The sequence below is a fragment of the Notolabrus celidotus genome, chromosome 16, assembly GCF_009762535.1.
Source record: "Notolabrus celidotus isolate fNotCel1 chromosome 16, fNotCel1.pri, whole genome shotgun sequence".
In the NCBI taxonomy this organism is placed as follows: Eukaryota; Metazoa; Chordata; class Actinopteri; order Labriformes; family Labridae; genus Notolabrus; species Notolabrus celidotus.
This window is the reverse complement of record NC_048287.1, coordinates 18,963,533-18,981,993: the sequence shown is the minus strand read 5'-3', so window position 1 is coordinate 18,981,993 and position 18,461 is coordinate 18,963,533. Positions and strand designations below refer to the sequence as shown.

Here is an 18,461-nt window from a genome sequence, read left to right as displayed (position 1 = left end):
ACCTACATGCACATGTGGCTGTGTTTCCTGTGCTGCTGTAAATTAACCTGCTGCTACCGATCCTTTTGTTAATCAACTGTTAGCTAACCCTATCCCTTACTTCAAGTGTCATTGTCAGCGTGGGTCCTAAACATAGACTGTATAAAATATGGACGTAGTATCCATGACGTCACCTATCTGTTTCTGAGGCGCTGTTTTGAGGCCAATTGTCGACGGCAGCCATATTGCTGCTGTTGAGTGATTGTGACGGAAACAGGCGGGCTTTGAGCCTCCTAGCCAACAGCTACAGTGTTCCCGCCTATCAATCAAGTCAGCTGTGCCTCTTATGGAAGACTCGTTATCTAAATATCTTCAAAATTGTCTCGTTAGAAAAAAATTCACTGCCCTCACAGTGTGTGCCGATCGAGAAATGAGCTATCAAGACTACACTCGTCTTTTGTACCAGGCTGTAAACATGTTTATTTCTGCTGTAAAGATCAGCTTTTTTGAATTGGTGTGTATGTGGTTTCCATTACTTCCGGAGCCAGCCTCAAGCAGATCCTTGATGAACTGCAGTTTTTAGCACTTCCGCATTGGACTCATATTTTATTATTATTTTATTTTATTTCTGAGTCTTACCCTGTCTTGAAGTTGGGTCTCTGTTCATAATTTGACATAGAGTGGTCTAGACCTCCTATGTTTGTAAAAGCGTCCTGAGATAACGTTTGTTGTGATTTGGCGATATGCAAATAAAGATTGATTGATTGATTGCCGAGGTTGTTGCTTGGTCCCGACCCACACTTTGGGAACCACTGGTATAGTACAATATGTATTAGTCTTAATATGATTAACTCAAGATACTCAAGTATCTCAAATACTTTGTAAATAAAGCAGCACTTTTCTTCTGTAAACTTCCGTGCCAATAAGCAAAGAGAACGAAACAGGAAGTTTTAGCTTTTTATTGATAAATTATCATTTTAAAAAGACCCACAAATCTCCACTCCTTCATCCTCTCATTACACTTTTCCAAGTACTGAATTTGAACTATTTACAAAGGTTCTTTTGATATATATTCACCTTAATCATCATCATCCTCAACATCATCATCATCATCATCATCATCATCATCACATTCAAGACAAGGTTAGAAGATTGCAGACTGGTCAAGAGACAGGATGCCAAATTAGCCTATAGCAACCGAGCTAGCTAGCAAGGAGTTCACCGGAGCAGCAATAAAAGCAGGAAGAAGAGGTGGAGGAGGAGGAAGAGGAGGGTTTACATTCTAACTTACAGGCAGACAGAGCAAAGTCAGGAGCATCAAATACTTCAGCTACCTCTGTGGACCGGGATGTAAAAAAACACAACCCAAGTGGCAGGATACGAACATGCAGACATTTTCTTTGAGTGAGAAGGCAACAATAACATGGTGAGGTTCAAATAAAAGGGTTATTGCTGTTATGAGTTGAAAAGCTGCATGGCACCAAAAAATTAGCATGGAAATAAAAAAAGGAGCTCCTGTTGCTCTGATGCTCTACTCAACTAATACTGAGGAGTAAAGCTGGCACACGTGGATAGTTTCGGAGGATTTCTTACAAAAAAAAGTTGATCAGTTTGCAAGTTAAAATCATAAAGCAATACTATGTCAGTGTACACAGGGAAGGTTACATTACAGTACGGATATGCAGCTGGAGTCAAACTAGCAGCAAAAAAAATAATACAATTGCATATCATATTATAGTGCAATGGGCAAACTAATCGCGGGAGGTTGTCTCATTTTGGTCTGGTCAGAAACAAATGTCAAGTTGTTAAAAAAAGAAATTAAATAAATAGCCCAGAAAGACAAAATGCAACCAGTTTGCTCGAGTACTATTTAAATCAGCTAATTTTGGCATTCACACAAGGACAATCACAGTTTTATTGGAGTTCTTGATTCTGTATATTGATGGATTTAAGCAAAACCTGGGCAGGATTCTGAGTCAATGTGGACTGATTGACACACAGTAGTTTTGTTCAATGAGTAAAACTTCTAAAACAGACACAAACACAACAAGATGCATCGTCAACGTAACAGCCCTCCAAACATTCATCACTCCAACATACTCTGCAGGTGCACCACTCCGCTGAACATGGCCGGTTTGAAATCTAAACACGATGAAAACAACTTAAAAGTGGGGTCTGTTCTCTCAGCTGTTCCCCTGTCTAGGAGAAGCTGTTCTCAGGGTAGCTGACTTTGATCGCCCCCCAGTAGCAGGCTCGTATCAGACAGATGAGGCCCAGCAGGTAGGCCAACGCCCAAGAGACGTAGGTGGCGTTGTAACGAATGGCAAAGCTCCGAGTGCCGACCTGTTAATATAGAGAAAAGGAAAAAAGTGGGTGAAGAGTTGATATTAATAACATAGAATTACATTTTCACATTTGTAAACCTTTTATCATGCAAATTGAATTTGATTGGACAAGACGTCCCGAATGACTGCTAACATATATCAGCAGTGAGACTTTCAAAGATATGTCTCATTCCATCTCCACTGTTCAAAACACTTTTGTACTAACGTTACAGCAGACCATCTTTATCTAGATCAATCGAAACCAGACCACCAAAGTATCTGTCAACAGACATATAAATATATATGCACTTGTCACATAATAAAGAGTCCTGCTGCACTGAGTCACAGTCTGCTGTTCAAAACCAGGATGAAACCCAGGTTGTAGCCTTACTGTGGCTGGAAAGAGGTCTCCTTTGTAAAACAATGTTTGGCTGATGAGTTATTGACACAGGGAGGATTAACCTGGGCATTCATTTCCAACTTTACAAGAGTATTTCTTGTTGAGATTTCAGCATGAGGATGTATGTACTTCTCCGCTCCATCTTAGTTCACCTGACCGTCAGGTGTTAGAAATCAGCCAATCAGCTGGCAGTCACTAAGTAGATGGAAAGCCTGTATCCTCTTAGCTTTTCCCTCTTTTTCTACTCAGCAGTAGATACAAAGTAAAATGCAGAGAAGTTCTCTACTTCCCACAGAAAACATTTAAGTAGAAGTACTCATATTAAGAACTACTCAGAAAAAGTCCAAGTACAGAATAAAAAAAACTACTCCATCATGGTACACTGAGTCAATGTAATTCATAAATACTTTCAAAATCTAGCTTATTCATGTTGGGTTTACTCACAGAGTTGCCTTCCCAAGCTTTAAAATAAGCACTTCAATCCCCTGAAATCATTAAGAAGTGATTAGGGTTCTAATATGATTTTTCAAACTGAGAAGTCCAGTAGCATAACAGGCTATGTATTGATACATTGTTTGGTTACAAACTCATGACTGTCGTTGTGTATACGCTCTACCAGAGGCAGAATTACAAATATAACTTTTTCCCATACACACCGAGAAAATATATGAATATTATTTGTATCATTAATAGCTTTATTTCTGCTAAGAAAGACTAACTGTTGAGATGTAACAGACCTTATTGACGGTTTTTACTTCGTAGACATGTACCCGCTGACATGAGGCTAAGGGTTTGAAGCTCAAATACTTTTGTAATGTGAATTTGTGGTATTAAGGGTTCTATGTTATACATTGCTGCAGTCAGGTAAAAACCTTGTATCTCCATATTTCATTATTTCTTTATTTATTATTATGTTTTTGGTCACCCTTAGTGCCTGTCAGTGGGCATTACAAAATTTCTGCCAATGAACAGCATTAAAAAGAGCTTATGAATGAATCCCATTCAGTGTTGTGCTATTTAGAAAAAAAAATCACAGTCTCTTTAAATTTGCTGAAAAACTGTGGTCTAGCAGATACGAGGTTTCGGTGCAACAGCAGTGAAATGTAGGGCGTTGTGACTAATCAATTCACTGCTTTTAATAAGAACAGTGCAAGTCTCATCAAAGTGGTCCTAGGCAGTGGATCTGTTGGTCCCAAACCACTACCACAGGCTTGATAGCTAGCAGGATGGCGAAAACAAACAGCACTATAGAGAGAGCTGCACAAAACCTGTATGTTGTGTTGTTTACTTTTCATTGTCACTTCAAATGTATTGCTCTCTGTATGTAAGCTTCATTACTTTGAAGCTTTTATTGTGAGTTTCTGTATATAAATCTTCTCATTTACATTCTTAAATATTAACAAGAATAAGACAGGACTTACTGTTAAACCCACTCCAATGAAAATGCAGATCATTCCTATTGTTACATAAGCACAACAGCGCCTCCTGGGGAGTGCACTGCCAACAGATGATCTGCGGAGAGAGAGAATAGAAGCAAAAAGCACAGGAAGTAAGCACACAGGGGAAGACTGAAGGATGATTTCATGACAGAAATACCTTTTAAAAGACAGAAGACATTTTATAAAGTTTTTCTGCTCTGTGTGTCTGACACTCTTGTCCTTAGAGGCACAACATCAGGAGTTTCTGTGTGTGTACTTGTAACTCATTAGGGCTGGAATGATGAGCCTGTGACTTAAATGTTCCTCATCAGGTGTTAAGGATTTTAAGACTGATTCAATGTTGATGAAAAATTCCCTGTGATGATGTGTCTGATGCTTTCTCAGTCCCACACTTTTTCCCGCTGTTCTCACTCTACAGCATCCTCTGCAATCCCATGAGCCACAGAAAAATCTCTGTTCCTCATTTTACATAACACAAGAACACAGGAAGAGTCACATGAGCAGCTCTCAACACTTTCAGACTCCAATGAACACAAGAACAAGTTGACCGCTCTTAAGCACCAGACTGGAATCTGTTTTTTTCCCACTATTATTTCACTTTCCTCCCCCTTTGGTTCTCACATGCCCCTCATGTGACGGGACTCAAGCATTCTTCAGGAATCACTGGCATTCAGGTGACCTAAGGGGGCCTGATCACCTGATTACTTTTACCTTCTGCTACTACTTCTTAGACCTCCTCCTACTTTCACTTCTTCTCTCTCCTACACTGCTTTTTAAAATGTGTACTACCTGACAGACTCATTGGTTTGACCGTTACCATTTATGGAGCCAACCTGCATTTCAAATGAGGCTTTTAAAGATCAAGCTGAAAGAGGCTAGTGAACATCACTTGCAAAACAAGCTTTGATCATGCATCCTAAAATTATAGTCCAACTCTCAACAATTTTTATAATACAACTAGCAGAATATTTATTTGGGGACCTTCATTTTGAAAGATGGGGCTAAACAGGGTTTTTAAGAGGTGAACTTTTTCTCCTTTTTGAGAAAGATATAAGGGTAAAGAAATAGAATGTTACAATCTTCCAAACACATATTTGATGGTAGACCAGAAGAGAACAGGCGATGCTTGTGAACCATTAAGTTTAAAAATTGGAGTGTATTGTAAATTCTATTGCAAGTTTGTTTGCGGACGATGCAATGTTTTATATTGATGCCCTGTTCTTTTCTGGCATTATTTTTTAACTTTGTATCAACATATTCAGTGTTTCATGGGCTCATAAGGACCTGGAACTTCTATGTACAAGATATGGTTAATAACTTCCACCAAGAGAAACACAGAGGCTGAATACCAAGTAAAGAAACATTTCACCATCATCTGCCTGATGTATCATTTCATCATTTTCAGATTCCTCAATTTCCATGCACTCCCACAACCTCTGACCCTGCAGCAACCCTCTCTTTTTACCTTTGCTTGTATTGAAGCCAAGCTCTAATTCCTGTCACCTGCTAGTTTAGCCTCCATGAACTCCCTCCCTTCCCTCAACACCACCACCATCACTCCTCTTTTCCAATAACTACAAAGTCCAGACCTCTGAAGCTCAGCAGCTGATTACAGTAAAATGATCCAAGTACTTTGGAACTATGACCAAAACAAGCGCCAAGAAGTATTTCTGTCTTACAAATCTGCATGGCTCAGAATTGTAGCCAAGGAGGAAAGAAATTGATTTTTTTTTTGCCAACAAAAGTCCAGTTTTGTTAAACATTTAGCTTATTTCATATTCAGTAAATTATTGTTCCTCTGAAACTAAGATAATGGCCTCTAAGCATGAAGTGCTGGAACTTGCCACCTTAATTTGACTTGTGTTTTTTTTGAGACAAACAACATTTCCCTCCATTCTCAGGCACAATTACTTTTTTACCACTGCTGTTGGCAATTACCACTAATTGACAAGAGAGTAGACCGTGAAAAACCAAAGCTAAAACAAATCCTTTTAGGAAAGCTGACATCATAACGTCTTTCATATTAATGGTGAGGGAAAACATTCGAAATATATGCAGGCCTTTGAATAACTCATCACATGATTTGAAATGTCATTTTACGCGAATCCCTTATACTCTGTATCACAACTAACCATTCCACAGTCTTGCTTAAGGAGAGATCACAACATGGAATCTTGTGAGAGTTGATTTACTAAAGTATTAAGACTAAGTAAACATGAGTTTACTGCCTGACATTTGGACTAACAATCTAAGACTACCAGTTGCAAAACTTTTGGCAGACCTACTTTGATCAGGTGCAGTAAATCACACAGATTATGTTTCAGTCATTGCAGCACGTTTCTTGGCTGCCAGCTGAGTTATTCTACTGCTGTAATCCCAAAATGGATTAAATCTTTCATTAATTTAGACCCCCAAAATATGTACAAACAGGGCATGGGTTTAAAGACCCCAGAATCACTCTGTAGCATTTCTTAAGCAATATAAGTAAGATGCAACTTATTATTAGCCTTTCAAATAAGTCTTAGCTTACTTTGAGATAAATCAACCCCTATTTGTTGTTAGAAGGGATGAATAACCACTTGAGAAAAGTGGGTGAGGAAATAGTTCATTAAAAACAGACATTACTCTGTAGTGGAAATCACTGCATGGGCTCAAAATCACTTCCACAAACCATTTTCTGTGAACACAGTATGTCGCTGCATCCACAAACGCAGGTTAAAACTGTACCATGCGAAGAGGGGGCTATATGCAAACATGATCCAGAAATGCTGATGATGTCTCTGGGCCTGAGCCCATATTACAGACAAAGATGAAGTGGAAAACTGTCCTGTGATCCGACAAATCAGAGTTTGACATTCTTTTCGGAAATCATGGACACTGCATCCTCCACTCTTAAGTGGAGAGCAGCTAGCCGGCTTGTTATCAGCTCACAGTTCAAAAGCCAGCATCCATGATGGTATGAGGATGTATAAGTGCCTATGGCATGGGTCGCTTATGCATCTGAGAAGGCACCATTAATGCTATGTGATATATGCACAGGTTTCGGTGCAACATATTCTCCCATGCAGACAGTGTCTTTGTCAGGGAAGACCTTGCATAATACAGAACAAGGATGCCAAACTTCATCTTCATTTTCCAAACTACAGCATTGCTCTGAAGAACCCGGGTCATTATGACTCAAAAAAAGACAACAGAGACTGTTGAGCAGCTATAATCCTACATCAGGTGACAATGGGACAACATTTAACTTTCAAAACTCCAGAAACTGGTCTCCTTGGTTCCCAACATGGTGTTGTTAAAAGAGGAAGTGATGTAACTAAATGGGGAACAAGCTCCTGTCCCAACTGTTTTGAAATGAGTTGCTGGCACCAAATTTAAAATAAGCATTTTTTTTTTCATTAAACATTAACATGTTGCAGTATTTTCAATTAGATTTTGGCTTTGAATGATTTGCAAATCATTAAAATTCTGTTTAATCAAAATTTTACACAGCATCTTAACTCTTATAGAATTGGGGTTTTAAAAATAGTCTGCTATAATCTAAAGTAAAAAGGTTGGAGCCAAGACCCAAAACTATATTGAGTTGAAAAGTTATGCAGTTTCTAATAAGTTATGTAGTCAGTTCTGCAACCCAGTCCAAAGACTTAAATTCTAAGTGAACACAAAATAATTCATAAAATGTTGATTTCAAAGCTGTCTGGTAAAATGAAAGCTGCGACTGAACAGCGAGTTCAGGTGAAAAGTATGTTCCACTTTTTACACTGTGTTAAATAGGAGTTTGATGGACTCACATTTTTTTGCAGTGGGGACACTTGGCTAGTGTGTTAAACCGAAGCTCCATCCACTGTGAGAAAAGAGAAAAATAAGTTACACCATGGACAGATAGACAGTGAACGACACACTGTGATCCTTCTGTACTTCAGGGAGAAATCAATACAAAACCTTCAGGGAATGATTGTACATGATCACTTAGGATGGTTCTCGACTTGTAGTGCAACTAATAAACATTGTGTTCAGTTGAAGAAATGTTGAAAAAATTATCAATACGAATGATTCATATGATATACAGTATTAGTTAGGATTGTTCATACAGAATTTTTCATTAAGGGTTCATGTGTACGAAAACACAGATCAGTATAATTTTAAGTCATATTTACACAAGTTTGTCTCTGCAACTTTTGACACTATTCCATCCCTTTTATTGAGTGTGCAAAGTCACATGACCACCAGTGTAAATAAGACCTAGGATTGGACTGGAGCAGGTTAGACTGTTGTTAATTTTTCCACCAGTGTCACCAGCTTCAACCTGTTGCTGTGTTGGCAGGGAGCCATCGCTGGGAACACCAGACAGTGGCTGGGAAGATCTGGCATCCTCACTTCCCTAGAGATGCCGCAAGCAACAATGTGCACACATTTAGAGGACAGTACCACTGATTTGACTCTTGTCATGATGGATCAATACCTGATGTTCTGCACCTTCTTCCTGGTAGATAAACTCCTTCAAGGTAAACATGTAGCATTTCAAAAGTACTAACTAAACATTTAGGTAGAGAATGGCATTAAAGTGAATGAGAAGATTCTACAAAAAGCTGGCATCCCACTGCAATAAATACAGGTTTTAGTGAACCAGAGAAGAAAAGAATGCGGGCAAGTAATGGCAGCTGTTGCAAACAATATATTTATTCAAAATCTACCCTCAATGGAGGTTTTTATTACCACTAAACAAAAAACATTTAATAAGCTCTAATGTGTGCTAGGGACTAACGTGAAAAAAGTCAATCCCGGTATACAGCACAACAAGCTTTAGGAAACAGAACAACTGCACAACTGTTCTATAACACAGCAGAAATTCCCTATTTGCATCAACACATATTAAAGATTATGGGTCTCAAGATTATAAATATGCAAATACCATAGAACGCAATCTGCATGAACAACTCGTGAAAGGTTGGATTTGTTTTTGGTGAGTTTACGTACTAGGAAGGTGTTGCCACAGTGACCGCAAACCACTCTCATCCCCTCAGGTTGGATGGGCAGAGCCGGCTGTGCAGGTTGCTCCTCGGGGATCACCATCACAGGGCTTAAGTTGATGATGCGTCTGCTGTTGGAGAACATAAAGATAATGCACTTAGCCTTTGATAAGAAAGTAAAAGGAAATGAAAGGCTGGAATTAACGGCATGTGGCCTACCAGTTTGGCCGAGGACATCCTATCCTCCTTGATGTGTCTTTACAGATGAGCAGGCAGTTACAGGGACACCTCACATATTTCTTCCCTGTTGGAGGGTTCTTGATGGGCTGAAAGGCAACATACCATAATAAGCTCACTGAAAACAAAAAGCCATCATAAAGAAGAGAAGTTTGTTTACAGTAGAGTAGAGGTAACACAGCAGAGCCTTTCAGACCTAATAATGAAATAAAACTGCACTGCAAAATCAATAGCTTTCAATCTTTTACACATGGAGACGTCAGATAGTAGTTCTAGTGCCCTAAAATGTGGAAGTGGGGATCTTGAGTGCACCAGACAAATCACAGATCCATTATATTCAATAAGCCCTAAAATCAAGTAGTTTGAGGTAAATTTGTGTGGAAAAAAAACTGCTTATAAGAGTAAAAATGCGCAAAACGCCAGTAAACACAGTTTTTCCACAAATAAAGAGATGTATATTTGTTTCACACAGAATCATTAAATACTCATATCCAGATATCAGGATCAGTATTTACAAGAAAAAATGGTATTGGAGCATCTCTGCTTACATATAAATTCATACTGTTTCCAATGTATATTTGTCATTGGGGCAGTAACTCCTAAAACTCCCAATAGGACACCCTGGGGGTTCGAGGGGTAAGGGGGTGACCTATTGGGAGGGGTAAAACAATACAAACAGTTCTGCTACTGCTAGCAGAGCATGTTCAATTCTGATAAAACACTGTGAAGCTGGAAACAAATCTCCCCTTAATTACTAAAACAAAGAACAAGAAATTATGACAAGAGGTACCTCACCAAGGTTTGACCTCTGTCAACGATGGGTCTCCAAGACATAAAACATTTTTAGAAGTTGTAAAAGTTCCTTTGTTAAAGTGACATGTTGGTTTTTCAGTGCAGTGTCACACACAAAAGTTGCAACTGTTGCTGACAGTTTTTTATATACTTCCAAAGGTATGGGAATTTGTTCTCAAAGGAAGTGTCTGATAGTGTGTTTTAGTGTATTGTACGTCCTTTAAGTGTGCCAGTTGGCTCAGGGACCACCACTTCTAAGTTCAACTTGAAACTTGTATTTCATACCAACTGTATGCTTTTTACAGAGGCATATATTTACACACATATGCAAACAGATGTTGCTGAAAAGAAAGGGATTATGTTAAACAGACAACTCTTTGTGCTAGCCACAAATGAAACTGTATTTGGAAAGGTTTAAATGTATTTAATGTATGTAAAAGGGATGATCACAGATTTTGTGTTTGCATGGTGAACCTGAGCTGAATTTAGCTGCAACAGTCAGGCCAAAATACATCCGCTGTTTGGTATCCATTACAAGAAGACATCAAACAGGTGTGTTGATGCTTTTAAGCACTCCCATTATCAGCCCATTGAAATGGGTTTTTCCACCTGAGTGTTTGTGAAGACAGACATTCTGTTGCTGTCTGCACTGACAGCTCAGTGAAAGCTTTCAAGCTGAGACAAAGGTGATACATTCACACCTAATGGAGCACTCGTCATTGGACTGACTAATCAGTATGGCAGATGTGACCATAAGCATCTGGAAAGGCTCTAAAGGTGGGCACTGTCTGGGTGACAAACAGTGAAGAAGCTGCTATCCAAAACATTCCTTAACACAGAACACATGTTTTTGTCAATCCAAATAACGCTACACAGCAATATAAAGCCATGCACTCAGCTGTTGTAACTTGTGTTTGTGTGATTAGATTAACAGACAGCTTAATGATAGATACACTGACCATGATAAAAGACTAAAGTAGATCAGCAACTGGCAGCTCAGATGAAATAGATTCAACCTTGTTACTCAACTTGACAGTTGTACAATTAGGACTCTGTGATGTCATCACCAACAAAGATGGCCTCCACTTACTGTCGCTTCATTGCAGACCGTGCACTTGACCACATGCTGATGCAGCTTCCCATCCAGGTTGATGAGCGACTGGCAGACGCGGCAGTTGATGACGGGCACACCGCCGGCGTCCGGACTGGCGATGGCTGTGTAAGGAGGAGGTAGTTCGGCTTTGAGCAGAGGAGGGTAAAGCACATGACACACAGCCAGCTGTTAATGGCATGCATGTATCAACACATCATGAACACACCTGGACCTGGGATTTGTAGTTTGTATCTGCAGGGACCGGCTGGCATGACAAAGGTTGGTTGTTAGTTCATTGTTATTAAATCAGACGGATGATTTTTTTTTTTTGGAACAATAATCATTGATTTGGGTTTATAAAACAATCATTTCTAGCTACTTTTTATATCTAACTACAACTTACTGAAAGTCATGTTTCGACCTTTCAATGTGTGTATGAGAAGTGTCCATGAAATCAAGTCTGATCTTTGTCTATTTTTCTACTCAGCAGATGAAGGCCACAAGATGCTGCTGAGAGTTCTGGTAAACCCCAGGCGTGTGGTCTTTCACATATTCTTGTCTTCAAAATGCTTTTTCTAATGTCAGGAATACTCTACACATGCAATGTTGTGTATCAAGATACTTAAAATATGAGGTATTATATTAAATTCAAACCAGTTTAATAAGGATGATGTTAGAAATTAACCAACCATTTACCATGCATGACACTACATAAAGTAGGATTTATATATAAACTTCAGAATATTATCAGGAGGCGTTATTGTTAAAGCAAGGTGACAAGGCTTGTTTGTGCTCATAAAAAGAGTGTTTGTTTATGTTTGTTTTGTTGAACAGCTTTGTTCCTCTGTATATATTTGGGGGTTTGGATAACCAGTCTGATAAAAAGTCAGTTTTCTTGATAGATTAAATGATAGAATTAAAATAATCATATTTGCAGTTCTAAGTTGCCAATAAGCTCCTCGACACATAACAGAAAGCAAACATCCTTAGAAAAACCACAGCAATACAATGAAGCCGTTGTCTGACATGACTTACAAATAAATTACCAGCAATGCTCTTCAAGGATTATTCAAAGACAGTCATCATTACAACTTTAAGCATGGTACCTTCGAGGCTCTGCTGCACATACTGTATGCAAACCCATGACAGCCCTGGTACGACTCTGATGAATCAACACGTGACTCTTTTCTCTTTGTCAAGGGGCCCAGCAGGCACAACTCTGTATGTTAAAGAAATGAACAATGGGCTCTTTTAGATGCCAAAGTGATGCTGCAGAAATCCCCTCAGTGCCAGATTGAGTCAATTCAGCCTCATGGTTGAGAGACGGACTCATCTCTGATTAGATATGGCACTTTTGAAGCTGATACACTATGCAATTTGTTCATAAATATATCTGTTGAACAATGTGCAGCTGTCTGTTGGTTTATGGAAACAGGACAATGAATACAACTTATAAATCTCCAAATATAGAAATGCTTTGCACATGCACCTACCCATAAACAAACATTTTTAAACCTGTTTAGTGGGTGCATTAGTGTGGTGCGAAGCTAAATTAAAATATCTCTGCTAATGAGGCTAATAAGCAGCTAACGTGTTATATTGGTAAACAAAGAAAAGCCACTGATTAGTGTTTTATGATGTGTTTAAATGTGTGTTAACAACATAAAAGACAGGCAGCCTTTACAGGCCCTACTATTTTATCTTAAAGCACTCACTACAGGAGCCACTTTTATGACCTCTGTGCTGTTTGATCTTTTGTGTAATTAGTCTACATGCCATAAGTCGCAATACCCTAAGTCCATAAATTCGCACCAGTCACAGCCTTTACTGCTACTGTTGTATCACTTATACTTTACATTCAAAGAGAAGCTGGTCACAATCTTCGATGTGTGTTAAACGACAGAGTTTAACCCTCAAGAGAAATCAGTTAAATCATTTTTCTATTATGGTTTGCTCCTGAAAAAAATGTCTGATCAGGAATCAGGCACAATGACAGGGCAGAAATACATTTCGACATGTGGAATACAATCAAAGGAAAGGATTTGTCAATCAACAGAGAATTAATCAGCAAAATTTTGATCATCTTTATTCATTTGGGCCGAAAGCAATCCCTGCTGTTTAGAGCTATTGCTTTTCTTACCTCATGTTTTTCGCCCTGTAAAATATATAGCATGGTTTTGTTCTGTTTTAAGGACAAAGCAGGGAAATTAAGGATGTCAGCCAAGCCTTTTATAGAACTAACATCTATTATTACACTGCTGTGTTAGGTATTTGATTCCGATTGGTCAGTACGTAGTATTATTTCACAGCAATGGTCTGTTATTTCTGGATAGCAGAATGATGCTACATAGAAAAGACTGTCCCAACTGAAGAAGATCAAATCACAGACTCAGAGGGTGTGACTGTAACCATACCAACACAAGGAACAAATTCTGGTTGATTTGATGTTAGTTTGTATACAGTGAGAATCCCATCCGCTCACCCTGTCCAGGTTCAAATCAGCTAAACTGGTGGGTTATGGACTATATCAATATAGTTCTTTCTCTTCTCTCCTGACCTCTAAAAGCACTTTTACATCTCTTGTCACATTCACCCATTCACACCACATACATACACTGACTACAGAGGCTGCTACGTAAAGCACCCACTAGAAACTAATCTCATTCACACACTGCTGGCACAACCACGCAGGGCAGTTTTGGGTTAAATGTCTTGCCCAATTGGTCATTTTGGCACTTCAAACAAGGGGTCCTGGGATCTAACCCCAACCTTCCAATTTGGAGACAATCAACTCTTACACTGAGCCAAAGCCACTCCAACCTGCTCACCATACAACTTGCGCACTTTACATTACTCACATAGTCCACGCAAGTATGCAGCGAACAGGTTAACAGATAATGGAGATAAATAGAATTCTTGTGGTAAGTAAGCAAGTTATACGACAGACTCTCAGGAGACATCATGAGGACTTTGACAAGTCTGATGTCAGTCTAACAGCTAGCCCCAATGGAGGCATCTGATCAGATAAATTACTCTCTTGTCTCAGTCTGAATGAGATAATGGGACATGTCAAGAGGTAAACAAGTCTGGCTGTGAGATTCAGCAATGCTTAACATGTTGACACCACAGGGACAGATGGGACATGGCCCTAAACACAAGCAAAGCATGCCAAAGAATGGACACTCCTACTATGTGCAAAAAAATTTAAAACCTGATTCAACTGAGAGGTCCCTCTTTATTACCATAAATCCTTGATAACAGTATTAAGTGAGATACTTAAGTTGAAGCAGTCAGCACTTCTCCCTGTGATCCAGCAAGGCCGACTCTCTGGAGACGCCTGTTTCTGTGTGCACTAACTCTTTCCTAATGCATGTCTGAAACTGAATATAGCAGCTATAGGTTCCCCCTGTCACTGTCCTCAGAGCTGGGGGAAACACGAGAACACCCCTCCACTACAGCCACCAACAGCAACCACAACATACAGCCTCCTGCTCAGCTGCCTGGTGCCTTCACTGACCGGGTGACTGTGTGGGACATGTGGTTTGTGGTGAAGGATGGCAGAGTGAGAAGAGAAAAGGAGCTGCTCAGGGAGGTTTTCTGTTTTTGATTTTGTTACATTTTGCCTCTTTGATATGAAATCAAAACGTTTCATGGTTGAAGGATAAGACTGGTGTTATATCCTTATGGTTAATCATGGATGATCTGTTTCAGCTCATTTCATCTGGTCTTAAGTTTCAGCTGAAGATGTCAAAACAGGCCAAATTATTTGAGTTCATAGTTAATATAAACCTAAGAATGTGTAAATTGTGGGACTACTTTCATCTGTGGATGAATATATGTAGCCCTAAACAATGATATTAATTCCATGATAATGAAAAATACTTTTGATGATAGTATGGAGATAAATGAAAATAATGGATTAGAATGAACATGGGGTTTGAGTGTTAAACTTAGGTTAGGCTGACCAATCAGTTACTCAATCACATCTGGTCTCACAACCCAACCAGTCAGGGTACAATGTGATAAAGAAGCAGGACTATGAATGTGCGACTGCCAGAGAGCAAATTGGCTGTAATAAAAGAACATGATTCATCATAATTCATGTTTTATTATTTTGTCACTCTTTGTGAAAGAAAATGTAGAATATCACAAGATTTATCAAGTTACACTGGATAATAGCATTTCTTTGACAAGCTAAATGGTACAATAAGAGGTAAATGTTCCCTCTTTGGTTTAAAAATGTTCTCTATGTCTACAAAATCCAGCCAGTGAAGAAAGTTAAACCTCAAGATTAAAACTCTGTCAGAGGCTTTGGCTGCTCCCAGTCGTTCTGCCCTTCAAGCACAAAATCATCAGAGAGACGGTGACAAAACCAGGCACAGCATGCACCTTTAACCACAGAGATGCAGCCAAGGTCACTGGTGTCCGCCCTTCACCACCTCAACCTCTACTTAACCCATGCCACCAAGCTAAGACACAAGAAGGACGCCTTAACAGGAGTCATACTTTTGTGCAGATTAAGGAGATATTTTTAGGAAATCAATACAACAGATTTTACAGCCACTTTTATAAAAAACGTATTATAGTTTTCCTAAATCCAGCTGATTAGGAGTCAAAGCATCATCTCTGTCTTTGTTTTACAACAGAACGTATCAGTGTTTGACTTTTATTAATCCAACATATAAATAAGCCGCCAGAATACTGCACCCCGAAAACCCCACCGAAATTAGGAATTAGCTGTAATCCAGACTGCAGAGAGGGAGGGTAGAGAAACTGGGCCATGAAATTTAGTGCCGTTCATTTAGGATTTCAGGGCTATATCCTAACAAGTCGTTGATTTACAAGTTATTACAGTCCAGTGTTAAAGTCTTTAAGATTAAACCTGTGGAGAAATATGAATTCTGCAAGATTATAAGGCTTGAGAACAACAAAATGTTCATATTTTCCTCACTTGTTTTCTTGATATTAGCCTCTTGTCCCGAACTGCCCTCAAAAGAGTATTATACAGTCAATGAATCCATTCATTGAGCAGCACAGCAACCAGTGATGTGATGAGGCAATGCAATGTTGTTTTTTAATAACAAAAGTCATGCTAAGTTATTTTATGATTTGAAATAAAAGTTAACCACATTTTAAAGTCGAATTAGATTGAAGGAAATTATACAACTGTGTTGCTGAAACAACTCATGAAAGGAAACATCATCCTATCACAGTTGGATGTTTTTGCATTATGAATATAAGGGAACTCTGAACAAGTAAAGCCTCCTGTCGAAAGGAGTAATTTGTGATGATCCTGCCGGTCTCCAGCTTCAACTTTCTGATCTTTTGCAACATAAACTAAGAATTTGATCAGACAGTACTCAGCGTAAAGGCAAAGATCTGACAGTGGCTCCCACATTGAGCAGACAGAAGATTTATAAGCTGTAATAGCCTGGGTCAGTCAGCCCTGCATGCATTATAGTACCATAACCTACATTCAGCTGTTTACTGAGCAAAATGTGGATGCTGTGTCATCTTTATGGCAGTTAATACCCAGTTTCTGACATTAAAAGGATGCAATGCATACAAGATTCAGGTTAGAGTTGCAGGATCAAGGCTCAACATCTGTTAACAATCATGCAAATGAACTAAATCACCCCTCTTATTAATAAGTAATACCATGACCTTAAAGTGAATCACTGCTATTGGTTTTGGCCCTGTATACAGATAGGGCACATCTGGGAATTTTTCGTTTTGCAGCTGGAACAAAAGGTTGCCTCCATCTGCAGTGGGTCATCCTCCCTTCGTATCAACAAAATAAAAGCTACATCATCCAGTGAAGCCTCACACTGTCATCACCATCACCGCACGCATCAGTTTTATTCTAGGGAAAACCCAAAACACAACAGGCCCCGTCGAGTCGTGATGTAAGCATTTCTGCAGTAAAATCAGATTTTTCTGTTATTGTAGGCCCCTCTTCTCTAACCCACTGCTCCAGTTCTCACAGAGCAAGCTCCACCTTTTTCTTCGCAGATTCACTGCCCTTACATTTGCTTTGCTTTGCTCTGCTTTGCCTTGCTGCAGTTTTATTTACGCACAAACCCGATACGCCCTGAAATGATTCAGCATGCGAGCGGCGGAGCAGCTCTACATGCTGAATGTGTGTTTACCTCGGGGGCTCGGATCTTGCAGGTACGGGGGAGCAGTGGGGGTCACATTCTCGGAGTTTGGGCCAGACAGCAGCGGAGATCGCTCGTCCATGCCGTCGGAAGCCATGTCGTTCACGGTGCGAAAGAAGGAGCAGTGACGTCGGGAAGGCTCCTGGCTGCCAGGGTCTTCTCTCAGCTGAAAGGAGCAGCAGCAGCAGCAGCCGGCTGGTTGTTTGGTGCCGAGTTGCTCCGGTCCAGCAGCCCCGGTGACGGCAGCCCGGAGGGGGAGGAGCAACGTGGTGGTCCCCGCCCCTCGATGACATGACCTGAGGCATGGGCACAGCTCTGAAATCATGATATATACTAAATGCTTGATGTAATGGAATTTTATTTGAAAATGCCTATGATTGGAATTAAATTGAGTTGTATCATATTGCATATTACTATTCAACTTTAGTTTTTATTTATTATTAACATAATTACCTGTGTAAAAGCCCTTCTTGGATTCCATCACTTCCAGATTATTTCAGTGTTTTTGGGGATGGATGGACTCGGGATTAAATCACTACAGCAGCAACGTCCGCTTTACACCACAAGATGTCACCGTGAGAGCACTGAGGCCTGTGCTGTCCATAGAGAGTTTTTGATTGCCAACACAGTGGTTCATGGTGGTACGTGAGCCTCACCTGGTGGTTCTCTAGAACCTTGCAGAAAAGGCAAATCACTTCATATGATTTTCTATGAATTTTGAAGGTGACATATCATGCAAAATTGACTTTTTAATGGTTCTTTACCTGAAATATGTTTCCCTGGCATGTCTACAAACCCCCCGAGAATGAAAAAAAATCCATTCTACCCCTGTTTTGATTTCTACACCTTTCTGTAAATGTGTGTGAAACGAGCCGTTTCAGACTTCCGTGTTTTTGTTACGTAACAACATTATCCGGTCTGTCACGGAGTCAGAGCTCGGAGCTTGTTCAGCCCATAGACTGTATAAAATAATACTGAATCCCTCCTCCGTTTTTCATTACCTGCACAAATGTGTGCTAACAAGGAGCTTAGGAGGGAGGCATGCTAGTTGTAGGCTGTCTTAATAAAC

General features: G+C 39.7%; 1 protein-coding gene across 2 annotated transcripts; it reads right to left on the bottom strand.

Annotated features, from left to right (window-relative positions):
- Positions 1-922: 922 nt before the first annotated feature.
- pip4p2 (phosphatidylinositol-4,5-bisphosphate 4-phosphatase 2) lies at positions 923-18,004 on the bottom strand. 2 transcript variants are annotated; one of them, XM_034705673.1, is made up of 8 exons: positions 17,846-18,004; positions 17,384-17,688; positions 11,232-11,380; positions 9,332-9,438; positions 9,120-9,243; positions 7,934-7,986; positions 4,125-4,215; positions 923-2,322 (listed from the first exon to the last, which is right to left on the bottom strand). In XM_034705673.1, exons 2-8 carry the CDS (start codon positions 17,487-17,489, stop codon positions 2,179-2,181), a joined length of 774 nt encoding a protein of 257 aa, XP_034561564.1. In that variant the 5' UTR covers positions 17,490-17,688; positions 17,846-18,004; the 3' UTR covers positions 923-2,178. The 2 variants fall into 2 exon arrangements, with proteins under 2 accessions (XP_034561564.1, XP_034561565.1); XM_034705674.1 differs by having other exon boundaries at positions 11,232-11,356.
- Positions 18,005-18,461: the final 457 nt, after the last annotated feature.

What these genes read in the sequence shown, in the direction of transcription:
- pip4p2 (XM_034705673.1), bottom strand. Translation starts at nt 17,489, where the DNA reads ATGGCTTCCGACGGCATGGACGAGCGATCTCCGCTGCTGTCTGGCCCA. An exon ending in GCAAGATCCGAGCCCCCGAG is followed by an intron (nt 11,381 to 17,383) that starts GTAAACACACAT and finishes CTCTGCTCAAAG; the next exon opens with CCGAACTACCTCCTCCTTAC. An exon ending in TGTCCCCACTGCAAAAAAAT is followed by an intron (nt 4,216 to 7,933) that starts GTGAGTCCATCA and finishes CTCTCTCCGCAG; the next exon opens with ATCATCTGTTGGCAGTGCAC.